At 40.3% G+C, this 14,462-nt stretch overlaps 1 protein-coding gene across 8 annotated transcripts in view; it reads right to left on the bottom strand.

Annotated features, from left to right (window-relative positions):
* Positions 1-14,462, bottom strand: part of LOC103003469 (zinc finger protein 814-like) — a 66,708-nt gene that overhangs the window by 42,077 nt on the left and 10,169 nt on the right. For 2 of the 8 annotated variants that reach the window (XM_028164850.2, XM_057534526.1), the window contains one exon: positions 9,459-13,828. In XM_028164850.2, coding sequence (XP_028020651.2) covers positions 11,505-13,828 — 2,324 coding nt within the window. In that variant the 3' untranslated portion in view covers positions 9,459-11,504. Of the gene's footprint in view, positions 1-6,780; positions 7,152-7,254; positions 7,319-9,458; positions 13,829-14,462 lie in introns of those variants that run through there. The other 6 variants (XR_450430.2, XR_009006119.1, XR_009006120.1 and 3 more) reach the window with 6 other exon arrangements.

The raw sequence follows: 14,462 nt of genomic DNA, 5'->3' as shown, positions 1-14,462 counted from the left end.
AAAACAACTAAATGAAGTGGAGATAGGCAACCTTCCAGAAAAAGAATTCTGAATAATGATAGTGAAGATGATCCAGGATCTCGGAATAAGAATGGAGGCAAAGATTGAGAAGATGCAAGAAATGATTAACAAAGACCTAGAAGAATTAAAGAACAAACAAACAGAGATGACCAATACAATAACTGAAATGAAAACTACACTAGAAGGAATCAATAGCAGAATAACTGAGGCAGAAGAACGGATAAGTGACCTGGAAGACAGAATGGTGGAATTCACTGCTGCGGAACAGACTAAAGAAAAAAGAATGAAAAGAAATGAAGACAGCCTAAGAGACCTCTGGGACAACATTAAACGCAACAACATTCGCATTAGAGGGGTCCCAGAAGGAGAAGAGAGAGAGAAAGGACCAGAGGAAATATTTGAAGAGATAATAGTCGAAAACTTCCCTAACATGGGAAAGGAAATAGCCACCCAAGTCCAGGAAGCGCAGAGAGTCCCAAACAGAATAAACCCAAGGAGAAACACGCCGAGACACATAGCAATCAAAGTGGCAAAAATTAAAGACAAAGAAAAATTATTGAAAGCAGCAAGGGAAAAACGACAAATAACATACAAGGGAACTCCCATAAGGTTAACAGCTGATTTCTCAGCAGAAACTCTGCAAGCCAGAAGGGAGTGACATGATATATTTAAAGTGATGAAAGGGAAGAACCTACAACCAAGATTACTCTACCCGGCAAGGATCTCATTTAGATTTGATGGAGAAATCAAAAGCTTTACAGACAAGCAAAAGCTAAGAGAATTCAGCACCACCAAACCAGCTCTACAACAAATGCTAAAGGAACTTCTCTAAGTGGGAAACACAAGAGAAGAAAAGGACCTACAAAAACAAGCTCAAAACAATTAAGAAAATGGTCATAGGAACATACATATCGATAATTACCTTAAACGTGAATGGATTAAATGCCCCAACCAAAAGACATAGACTGGCTGAATGGATACAAAAACAAGACCCATATATATGCTGTCTACAAGAGACCCACTTTAGACCTAGGGACACATACAGACTGAAAGTGAGGGGATGGAAAAAGATATTCCATGCAAATGGAAATCAAAAGAAAGCTGGAGTAGCTATACTCATATCAGATAAAATAGACTTTAAAATAAAGAATGTTACAAGAGACAAGGAAGGACACTACATAATGATCCAGGGATCAATCCAAGAAGAAGACATAACAATTATAAATATATATGCACCCAACATAGGAGCACCTCAATACATAAGGCAACTGCTAACAGCTATAAAAGAGGAAATCGACAGTAACACAATAATAGTGGGGGACTTTAACACCTCACTTACACCAATGGACAGATCATCCAAAATGAAAATAAATAAGGAAACAGAAGCTTTAAATGACACAATAGACCAGATAGATTTAATTGATATATATAGGATGTTCCATCCAAAAACAGCAGATTACACATTCTTCTCAAGTGCGCACGGAACATTCTCCAGGATAGATCACATCTTGGGTCACAAATCAAGCCTCAGTAAATTTAAGAAAATTGAAATCATATCAAGCATCTTTTCTGACCACAACGCTATGAGATTAGAAATGAATTACAGGGAAAAAAACGTAAAAAACACAAACACATGGAGGCTAAACAATACGTTACTAAATAACCAAGAGATCACTGAAGAAATCAAAGAGGAAATCAAAAAATACCTAGAGACAAATGACAATGAAAACACGATGACCCAAAACCTATGGGATGCAGCAAAAGCAGTTCTAAGAGGGAAGTTTATAGCTATGCAAGCCTACCTCAAGAAACAAGAAAAATCTCAAGTAAACAATCTAACCTTACACCTAAAGAAACTAGAGAAAGAAGAACAAACAAAACCCAAAGTTAGCAGAAGGAAAGAAATCATAAAGATCAGAGCAGAAATAAATGAAATAGAAACAAAGAAAACAATAGCAAAGATCAATAAAACTAAAAGTTGGTTCTTTGAGAAGATAAACAAAATTGATAAGCCATTAGCCAGACTCATCAAGAAAAAGAGGGAGAGGACTCAAATCAATAAAATCAGAAATGAAAAAGGAGAAGTTACAACAGACACCGCAGAAATACAAAGCATCCTAAGAGACTACTACAAGCAACTTTATGCCAATAAAATGGACAACCTGGAAGAAATGCACAAATTCTTAGAAAGGTATAACCTTCCAAGACTGAACCAGGAAGAAACAGAAAATATGAACAGACCAATCACAAGTAATGAAATTGAAACCGTGATTAAAAATCTTCCAACAAACAAAAGTCCAGGACCAGATGGCTTCACAGGTGAATTCTATCAAACATTTAGAGAAGAGCTGACACCCATCCTTCTCAAACTCTTCCAAAAAATTGCAGAGGAAGGAACACTCCCAAACTCATTCTATGAGGCCACCATCACCCTGATACCAAAACCAGACAAAGACACTACAAAAAAAGAAAATTACAGACCAATATCACTGATGAATATAGATGCAAAAATCCTCAACAAAATACTAGCAAACAGAATCCAACAACACATTAAAAGGATCATACACCACGATCAAGTGGGATTTATCCCAGGGATGCAAGGGTTCTTCAATATACGCAAATCAATCAATGTGATACACCATATTAACAAATTGAAGAATAAAAACCATATGATCATCTCAATAGATGCAGAAAAAGCTTTTGACAAAATTCAACACCCATTTCTGATAAAAACTCTCCAGAAAGTGGGCATAGAGGGAACCTACCTCAACATAATAAAGGCCATATATGACAAACCCACAGCAAACATCATTCTCAATGGTGAAAAACTGAAAGCATTTCCTCTAAGATCAGGAACGAGACAAGGATGTCCACTCTCACCACTATTATTCAACATAGTTCTGGAAGTCCTAGCCACGGCAATCAGAGAAAAAAAGAAATAAAAGGAATACAAATTGGAAAAGAAGAAGTAAAACTGTCACTGTTTGCGGATGACATGATACTATACATAGAGAATCCTAAAACTGCCACCAGAAAACTGCTAGAGCTAATTAATGAATATCGTAAAGTTGCAGGATACAAAATTAATGCACAGAAATCTCTTGCATTCCTATACACTAATGATGAAACATCTGAAAGAGAAATTATGGAAACACTCCCATTTACCATTGCAACAAAAAGAATAAAATACCTAGGAATACACCTACCTAGGGAGACAAAAGACCTGTATGCAGAAAACTATAAGACACTGATGAAAGAAATTACAGATGATAGCAACAGATGGAGAGATATACCATGTTCTTGGATTGGAAGAATCAACATTGTGAAAATGAGTATACTACCCAAAGCAATCTACAGATTCAATGCAATCCCTATCAAATTACCAATGGCATTTTTTACGGAGCTAGAACAAATCATCTTAAAATTTGTATGGAGACACAAAAGACCCCGAATAGCCAAAGCAGTCTTGAGGGAAAAAAATGGAGCTGGAGGAATCAGACTCCCTGACTTCAGACTATACTACAAAGCTACAGTAATCAAGACAATATGGTACTGGCACAAAAACAGAAACACAGATCAATGGAACAAGATAGAAAGCCCAGAGATTAACCCATGCACCTATGGTCAACTAATCTATGACAAAGGAGGCAAAGATATACAATGGAGAAAAGACAGTCTCTTCAATAAGTGGTGCTGGGAAAACTGGACAGCTACATGTAAAAGAATGAAATTAGAATACTCCCTAACACCATACACAAAAATAAACTCAAAATGGGGCTTCCCTGGTGGCGCAGTGGTTGAGAATCTGCCTGCTAATGCAGGGGACACGGGTTCGAGCCCTGGTCTGGGAAGATCCCACATGCCGCGGAGCAACTGGGCTCGTGAGCCACAACTACTGAGCCTGAGTGTCTGGAGCCTCTGCTCCGCAACAAGAGAGGCCGCGATAGTGACAGGCCCACGCACCACGATGAAGAGTGGCCCCCACTCGCTGCAACTGGAGAAAGCCCTCGCACAGAAACGAAGACCCAACACAGCCAAAAATAAACATAATAAATAAATAATTAATAAAAATAAAAAAAAAACTCAAAATGGATTAGAGACCTAAATATAAGACTGGACACTATAAAACTCTTAGAGGAAAACATAGGAAGAACACTCTTTGACATAAATCACAGCAAGATCTTTTTTGATCCACCTCCTAGAGTAATGGAAATAAAAACAAAAATAAACAAGTGGGACCTAATGAAACTTCAAAGCTTTTGCACAGTAAAGGAAACCATAAACAAGACGAAAAGACAACCCTCAGAATGGGAGAAAATATTTGCAAATGAATCAACGGACAAAGGATTAATCTCCAAAATATATAAACAGCTCATTCAGGTCAATATTGAAGAAACAAACACCCCAATCCAAAAATGGGCAGAAGACCTAAATAGACATTTCTCCAAAGAAGACATACAGACGGCCACGAAGCACATGAAAAGATGCTCAACATCACTAATTATTAGAGAAATGCAAATCAAAACTACAATGAGGTATCACCTCACTCCTGTTAGAATGGGCATCATCAGAAAATCTACAAACAACAAATGCTGGAGAGGGTGTGGAGAAAAGGGAACCCTCTTGCACTGTTGGTGGGAATGTAAATTGATACAGCCACTATGGAGAACAATATGGAGGTTCCTTCAAAAACTAAAAATAGAATTACCATATGACCCAGCAATCCCACTACTGGGCATATACCCAGAGAAAACCGTAATTCAAAAGGACACATGCACCCGAATGTTCATTGCAGCACTATTTACAATAGCCAGGTCATGGAAGCAACCTAAATGCCCATCAACAGACGAATGGATAAAGAAGTTGTGGTACATATATACAGTGGAATATTACTCAGCCATAAAAAGGAACGAAATTGAGTCATTTGTTGAGACGTGGATGGATCTAGAGACTGTCATACAGAGTGAAGGAAGTCAGAAAGAGAAAAACAAATATCGTATATTAATGCATGTATGTGGAACCTAGAAAAATGGTAAAGATGAGCCGGTTTGCAGGGCAGAAGTTGAGACACAGATGTAGAGAATGGACATATGGACACCAAGGGGGGAAAACTGCGGTGGGGTGGGGATGGTGGTGTGCTGAATTGGGCGATTGGGATTGACATGTATACACTGATGTGTATAAAATTGATGCCTAATAAGAACCTGCAGTATAAAAAAACAAACAAAACAACTAATACTAAACTTTCATTGGGTTATTTGTATGGAAATATGTTAATATAAATGTTTCAGACATTACATGAAATTTCTAAAAATCTTATATTTTTATTTGTATGGAAGTATGTTAATATAAATGTTTCAGACATTACATGAAATTTCTAAAAATCTTATATGTTCTGGTATAATGTTATAAGTAATAATCCTAGTTATTACTTTAAAATGTATATCTCAGAAATAACTAATTTTCTTGTCAACTGCATTATTATGAACTTTCATCAAATCTTTAACTGTGATCATTTTTAAGTATTTTGTCATTTACAGACAGTTCTGGGTGTACTCTGATGCTTTTGCAAATATGTTCCTATAAAAGGGTTTCATCTTCAAGAAATTCATGGAAAAGACTCTGACAAGTACAGGTTTCTGGTAACTGACTGTACTGCTGAACTGAATGAATAAGCATTTTCAGAACTCTAATGAAAAACTGATGAACTCATAAAAGTGCTAACAAAAGATCAAGATGAAAAAAAATTAATTACATGGGACTGAGTGAACTGATGAGGATGAGTATAATTTTTGTGACTTTCTGTCTGAATTAAAAAAAAATCCCACAAGGACTCAGAGGCAAAGAATATACAAATCAATTTTCACTGCAAAGTAAAGGAGCTGTTACAGTGGAGGATTACTGGACTGAATGTCAATATTATGACATAGTATGAGTGTGTTTCATGTTTGGTAATTGCAATCATTGTTGCTTTTGTTGTGGTCATCCATGTACAATGCTTGGTGTCAGTCTATTTATCTCTTGTAAAAATAAAATACAGTGTGTGTGTGTGTGTGAAAAAAAATAAAAAAACAAAAAAACAAAAACAGATGGATGGCTAAAGAAGATGTGGTACATATATATACAATGGAATATTACTCAGCCATAGAAAAGAATGAAATTCTGCCATTTGCAGTAATGTGGATGGACCTCAAAGATATGCTCAGTGAAATAAATCAGAGAAAGACAAACACCATATGATATCACTTATACATGGAATCTAAAAAATAATACAAATGAACGTACAGCAAAACAAAAAGACTCACAGATAGAGAAAACCAACTAGTGGTTACCAGAGGGGAATGGGAAGGGGGTAGGAACAAGTTGGGGGTATGGGATTAAGAGATACAAAGTACTATGTATAAAATAGATAAGCAAGAAGGATATGTTGTATAGCACAGGGAATTATATATCATTAGCTTGTAATTACTTTTAACAGAGTATAATCTGTAAAAGTACTGAATCACTAAGCTATATGCCTGAACCTAGTATAATACTGTAAATCCACTATACTTCAATAAAAATTTTTTAATAAAAAAAAAAAAAAGAAACAAGGGACAATGGTGTAGCATTCAGGAGAGGAGCTACCCCCACCTTTTGTTTTTTGGCCGTGCTGCGCGGCATGTGGGATCTTACTTCACCGACCAGGGATCGAACCAGTACCCCCTTCATTGGAAGTGTGAAGTCTTAACTACTGGACTACCAGGGAAGTCACCAGAGCCTGTTTTAACTGGGATTGTATGGTTTAAGAAGATACCCTGGATGAACTGATGGCAAATGGTTCTCAAGAAGTACTGCCTGACTCACGCTCTTCTCTGAAGCAGCCTATCACCCATGACCCTGCTAACTGGACCGAGGGGACACATGACCCAACCAGGCTTGGCTAGTCAGTTCCCCTTCTGTGGAATCTGGAGCGGGGACCTCAGATGTGGTTAGAGTGTTCTGGGCACTCAGGTGAGGACTTGTGTTTTTTACCAAAAGACCCTTGTTGCAGACAGAAAGGTTGGAATAGAGGATGTCGGTCCAGAACATGGTGAGGAGTGCAGGGAAGAAGAATGGTGCGTGCCAGTGGTCTTCTCAACCAGCCAGTCCTGGACAGAGAGGACAGAAACCAAATAGGCAGCAGGTCCATGAATGGAGCAGAGGTGAGCTGTTACCCACTGAGACCAGGAGCCCAAAGGTCTCCATTATTACCTCTTGGTACCAGGTCCTCTGGGCTGCGCTGTGTCTACTCCTCCAGGATGAAGGTTACAAACACCTGAAAAAGTCAAACCTCATATTGGGATGTTAGATGGCATCAGAGGCTGTCAATCAGTCGCGGATGAAGTTTACAAACACCTGAAAAAGTCAAACCTCATATTGGGATGTTAGATGGCATCAGAGGCTGTCAATCAGTCGCTGATGAAGGTGGAGAGACCCAGCCCTGAATCACTGATTCTCGAGGGTCAAGCTCTGTGCTGTGCTCAAAGGGGAGGAAGGTGCGGCCTTTGGACATAATGCAATTGCAGCTGAGAGAAAAACCTCCCATGGGGGAAGCCACTGGTGATGACAGACAAGGGCATTCCTGTGAGAACTGTGACGGCAGGTGGTAAGTGGGGAAATGGTCATGTTGATAATTCCAACAAAGGTAACAGCAGCTGAGACTCCTTGGAACTCTGTGCGTGCCTGCCCAGGGATTAGTGCTTCACGTGCTGAGGTAAAGGGATTAAACATCCCCAGTTCTGGAGCTAGACTTAGGGGTATGAATCCAGCATCTTGAATCAGACACTTGTCCATTGTGTGACCTTGGGGAACCCACAACATCATTCTGACCCTGGATTTCCCCGGCAGTACAATAATAGTTCCCACTTTCTTGGGTTGTTGTGAGAATTAAAGAGAATATGTTCATAAAGCAAACCCTGGAATCCTGGCACCGTTAGGTACTCAGTGTTTTGTTACTTTTATTAATCCTCACAGGGACCAAGGTAAGCGCCTCATCACCTCCATGCCAGTCAGCAAACTGAGGCTCAGGGAGCTCTAGCAAGTTGCCCAGAGATTCCCAGGTGGGGAAACCAGACTGAGATGTCAGTGCTCTGCAGCCTCTACCTCCTTGCGGGTGGGTTGGGTGGGTGGGTCAGTGGCTTCTGAGAAGCCCCATTTCTTTCCCAAATGCACCCGGGGACTTTGGGGAAAATGAGGGGTGCCTGGCCAGGGAATGTCACGGCAGGCAGAGGTTAGTGCTGCCTAGGTCCAGTGAGGTTGCGGGTATAGCCATGGCACAGCAAATAGGCATTTCAGCTCTTCACCTCCCACAGCTCACGGGTAGAGCCACACCTTATACCTGTTTTACAAAGGGGGAAACTGAGGCCCAGAGTGGGGGGTTATTTGCCTGTGAGTCACAATATTTTGGGATCAGGATTCAAACCCAGGCTGCCTGACCCAGGGCTTGGGGAGTCTGATTACTACCCTATTTCCAGTCCTGCTAGGCTTTGGGACTCAAAAAACACCCTGTTCATCCTGATGCCATCTCGTCTCCCTCCCCAAGAGTTCGGCTCCAACCCACCAACCCCCATGATGATAGACCAGGCAAATGGGCGAACACTACTAAGCAAGGGTTTGTGGTATTATTAAATGTCTGGACTTTAGAAAGTGATGGAGAGTACATTAATAACACAGATTAAAATTAAAAGTATATGGTATATGTATCCATTACATTGCACATAGCATAAAAAATTGAAAAAATTAGAACATATTATTCCAGTATTAAAAACAATTTTTCCATAAATTAAAAAGTCACAAAATGAGTGAAATTCCAATACAACTTGGCTGTTTCACTGTTCTCTTGTGAAAGAAAGAAAATAGCCAAAATTCATAGAATAGGCAGAAGATATGAACATTTCACTAAAGATACAGAGGTAGCAAATATGCATCTGAAGAAATGCTCATCATGCATCTTTAGGGAAATGCAAATAAAACAACAGTTAGATAGCTGGACAAACTTACAAAAAGTGTTAAAATTAAGAATGATTGACTATAAAAAATACAAGTAATAAAAAAAAAGAGGGGCTTCCCTGGTGGCGCAGTGGTTGAGAATCTGCCTGCTAATGCAGGGGACACGGGTTTGAGCCCTGGTCTGGGAGGATCCCACGTGCCGCGGAGCAGCTGGGCCCGTGGGCCACAACTGCTGAGCCTGCGCGTCTGGGGCCTGTGCCCCGCAACGGGAGGGGCCGCGATGGTGAGAGGCCCGCGCACCGCGATGAAGAGCGGTCCCTGCACCGCGATGAAGAGTGGCCCCCACTTGCCGTAACCAGAGAAAGCCCTCGCACGAACCGAAGACCCAACACAGCCAAAAATAAAGAAATAAATAAATAAAAGAAAAAAAAAAAAAAAGAAATACACATTCCCAATAAAAACACTAATATCCTGGAATGTTATCTTTTATCCCATTTATGTAGAAAGACACATATGTACAATATAATAAAGTGACAACTTTTGTTAAAAAAAAAAAAAAGAACGATTGAACAAACGAAGTATTCACCAGGATGTGGAAGAAATGGAGCTCTCATACACTGCTGGTAAGAATGAAAAAAATGGGAATTCCCTGGCAGTCCAGTGGTTAGGACTCTGCACTTTCACTGATGAGGCCTGGTTGGGAAACTAAGATCCCGCAAGCTGTGCAGCACGGCCAGAAAAAAAAAAAAAAATGAAAAAGGTATAATTAGTTCAGATCACAATTTGCTAGTTTGTTTAAGTTAAACATTCACCTACCCTATGACTTAAACTTTGCACTCTGAGTTACTGAAGATAAATATATATCCACATAAAAACTTATACACAAATGTTTGTACCAGCTTTTTTATCCAATAGTCAAAAATTAGAAAAACCCCAAATGTCCATAAGCAAACGAATGGATAAATAGTGGTATATTCAAAGATAAGAATGTTTCTTAGAAAAAAAAGTATGAGTTGCTTATATATCATTGATGACTCTCCAAGTATTTATGCAACATAAATAAAAGCAGGAAAAAGAGTAAATACTTCGATTCCCATCACATGAATTCTAGAAAATGGAAAGTTATATATCATAATGGAAAGTAAATCAATGGTTACTTGAAGGGGTGTGAGGGGCAAGGAGAGAGAGATTACAAAAGGTCATGAGATAAATATACAGTAACAGATACAGTCATTACCATGACTACAATGATGGTTTCAGTTCCATACATACGTCAGAGCTATCTGATAACAAATAGCTTTTGAAATGTTTCAAGATAAAAAAAAAAAAAACTCTATGTCCAACTGTTTTGGGAAAATAGGTTTGGCAATCCTACATTCATTCCACTTTGTCATGCCCTCTCGGGGTTGGTCTTACCTCAAAGACAGCAAATAGAGTGAGCAATGACTTTCCACCAGAGTCAACAGGAATGTGGCCTGGGTCACAAGAGACACATCTGTGGACTACAGATTCTCCTTTTCTCTTTTTTTTAAATCTGCCTGGCTCTTTGTAGGACCTGGGGAAGAGAGTTCCCTCAGCATTGCTGACGTCCCCTGTGAACAAGGGAAAAAATTCATGCTGCTCCCAGAAGCAGTTGAGGTTGTCACACTTGACCCTCCCTCAGGGTGCCCTCTGAGTCTCCTAAAACTCATAGCATCCAGGCCTCAAATGAGGACAAGAAAGTCCTGCAGTCTTTCCTAGGAGGCCACGGGCAGAAATGCAAATTTGGCAAAAACTAGTAAGTTAATTTCTGCCTCTCTAATGTCTCCTCTGAGGCATAGAAAGTTTGATACCCCCATAAAAGTTGCTCACCCCTTCATGCTTGTAGAGCCCAAATCTGTTTATAACCTACCCTACTTTGTAAATAGAATGTCCAAGATTAAAGAGAACTTAACAGTAAGGTCTTTGCTACTGTTCAAACCAAAGCAATGTTCTGGCAGATCTGCCAGCAATGGCTGGCAGTTCTTTAGCTGGTGACTCGGAAGCTAGAAAAATTCATCACAGGTATCTTGAGACCAAAGTGTCCCTAAAAATGGTAATCCTTCTCTGCAAGCTGCCAGATGAACTCATATGATGTTCTCTGGGCCAACAGTAGGTCAGGCCCATGCCCAAGCTGGTCAGAAAGGGAATGAGGACATCCTAAAGGTTCAGGCTATTCCTAATTTCCTCCCACAAATGAGAGAACAGAGTTGGCTTCCCTGAGCACACTGCAGTAGTGACTGATGCACACTGTGGGGATGTGCCAGGTTATAGGGGTGAAATGGATCTGGCTACAGAAAGTGGCAGTGACATAAATCTATCAAGAGCCCTGGGTAGGTTAGAGAGTGCAACACAGTCACACATGCTTCCCACATAACTGAAAATTATGAGGAGTCTCTCTACTCCTGATGTTTGGATGCATGGGGCAACTAGTGCCTCACAGTTTTGTCCAATGTCATTACACTGAACAAGGAAATTATACATTTCTTACACATTTAAGGCCTTTCTCCAGAGTGAACTCGCTGGTGCTGAGACAGGTTAGATTTTCGGCTAAAAGACTTCCCACATTCGCTGCAGTCATAAGGCTTTTCTCCTGTGTGAACTCTCTGATGATAATGAAGGGTGGAACGAGAGGTAAAAGATTTCCCACATTCATTGCACTCATAAGGCCTTTCTCCTGTGTGAACTCTCCGGTGAATAATCAGGTGAATTCTTTGGGTAAAGGACTTCCCACAGTCACTACATGCATGAGGCCTTTCTCCTGTGTGAACTCTCCGATGGCGAATCAGTATTGAGCTATTGGTAAAAGATTTCCCACAGTCACTGCACTTATAAGGCCTTTCTCCAGTGTGAACTCTCTGATGATAGCCAAGGGCAGAGACAGAAGTAAAAGATTTCTCACATTCACTGCACTCATAAGGCCTTTCTCCAGTGTGAACTCTCCGGTGTTTAGAGAGGTATGAATTCTGGCTAAAGGATCTCCCACAATCACTACATTCATAAGGCTTTTCTCCAGTGTGAACTCTCTGGTGTTGATTCAATTGGGAACTGTCCCTAAAAGATTTACCACATTCACTGCAGTCAAAAGGCCTTTCTCCTGTGTGAACTCTCTGATGACAACGGAGGGCAGAGCTAGAGGTAAAAGATTTCTCACATTCGCTGCACTCATAAGGCCTTTCTCCAATGTGAATTTTCTGATGATAACGAAGGGCGGAACCAGAGGTAAAAGATTTTCCACATTCACTGCACTCATAAGGTCTTTCTCCTGTGTGAACTCTCTGGTGTATGTTGAGATGATTTCTTTGGGTAAAGGATTTCCCACATTCACTGCACTCATAAGGCCTTTCTCCTGTGTGAACTCTACGGTGTCGAATGAGTATCGGTCCATTGGTAAAGGATTTCCCACATTCACTGCACTCATAAGGTTTTTCTCCTGTGTGCACTCTCTGATGATAACAGAGGGCGGAACCAGAGGTAAAAGATTTCCCACATTCACTACATTCATAAGGCCTTTCTCCAGTGTGAACTCTCTGGTGTTGAGACAGGTAAGATTTGTGGCTAAAGGATTTCCCGCATTCACTGCACTCATAAGGCCTTTCTCCTGTGTGAACCCTTCGGTGTATAATGAGGTGATTTATTTGGGTAAAAGACTTTCCACAATCAGTACACTCATATGGCCTTTCTCCTGTGTGAATTCTCTGATGATAACGTAGGCCAGAGCTAGAGGTAAAAGACTTCCCACATTCCCCACATTTATAAGGCTTTTCTCCAGTGTGAACTCTCTGATGATAATGGAGGGCGGAGCTAGAAGTAAAGGATTTCCCACATTCACTGCACTCATAAGGCCTTTCTCCTGTGTGAACCCTCCAGTGTTCAATGAGGTCAGATTTTCGTCTAAAGGACTTCCTACATTCAGTGCACCCATAACTCATTTCTCCAGTGTGAACTGTCTGTTGTTGAGAAAAGATGGAGCTATGGCTAAAAGATTGTGCACATTGATGGCAAATGTGGCAATTTTCTCCAGTGTGACTCCTCTGAGGATAAATGAGGACAAATTCTTGGCTAAAGAATTTCCCACATTTGCTGCACTTGTACTGCCTTGCCCCAGTATGAATTCTTCGATGTTGAATGAAGGCTGAGCTTCCCTTAAAAGATTTTCCACAGTCGCCACAGTCATAAAGCCTGTCACCAGTGTGAACTCTCTTGTGCACAACAAATGAGGATTTATACTTGAATATTTTCCCACATTCACTGCACATAAAACACTGTCTTTCAGTGTAGACATTCTGGGCCTGAACAAGTGTGTGTTTGGGGCTGAAGGCTTTCTTGCATTCTCCCCTGGTGCAATGACTTTTTCTGCTTTGTAAAGTTTCCATACAGTGGGTGACTGTGTTTGGCTTTTCCCCAGTGTGAATGGTCTGTTGATTCAGATGTCCTGAGGTGGCTAGGAAGTCCTCTGCAACTTTCTTGCAGGTAAAAGGCTCCCCTGACACATGGAAATTGCTGCTCTTCACAAATGAGGCCCTGTCCACACCGATTATGAATGGTTTTTCTTGCATGTGTTGCTCCTGGTGCTGCTGAGTGTCTGCACTGAAATAAAATCCTTTTGCACATGCCCTACACTTGAATAATTTCTGGCTGTGTTGCGTTCCCTGCTGCTCAGTCAAATGGAAAATGTCTCTCAAGACCGGACCACACATCTCACAGGGGTGAGTCTTCTGGGAAGATGAAGTTTCCTTGGAAGTCCTGACCTGTGACATTACCACAGAAACACTCTGTTCAAAGGATGCCTCAACATTCTCTTCTCCACTCCAGAAACCTGAATGCAAAGAAACACTGATGAGGTACACATTCAGTTTATTGGAAGGGGCAACCCAACCACAAACGTGCAAATGAAACACAAAAAGAGTAGGGGTAATTATACTATGTCAGAAAAGACAAACTTTAAGTAAATAGACAAAGGAGGTCATTATATAATGATAAAGCAGTCAATTCATCAAGAGGATATAACAATTACAAGTATATTTGCACCCAATATTGGAACGCCTGAATATATTAAGCAAATACAAACAAATCCGAAGGCAGAAAAAGAAAGCAGTGCAGTAATATTAGGGGTTCAATGCCCCACTCTGAATAAGAAAACGTTGGTCTTGAACTGCACCTAAGACCAAATGGACCTAACAGACATGTACAAAAGATGCCATCCAACTATAGCAGAATACACATTCTTCTCAAGTACACAGAGAACATTCTCTAGGATAGTTCACATATTAGGTCACAAAACAAGTATTAACAAATTTAAGAAGATGGAAAACATATTAAATATCTTTTCCAACCACAATGGTACGAAACTAGAAATCATTAACAGGAGGAAAGCTGGGAAATTCACGAATATGTAGAATTTAAATGACACACTCCTGAACGACCTATGGGTTAAATAAGAAATAATTAAA

The sequence above is a fragment of the Balaenoptera acutorostrata genome, chromosome 19 (assembly GCF_949987535.1).
Source record: "Balaenoptera acutorostrata chromosome 19, mBalAcu1.1, whole genome shotgun sequence".
Classification (NCBI taxonomy): Eukaryota; Metazoa; Chordata; class Mammalia; order Artiodactyla; family Balaenopteridae; genus Balaenoptera; species Balaenoptera acutorostrata.
This window is presented reverse-complemented; position numbering and strand designations above follow the sequence as displayed.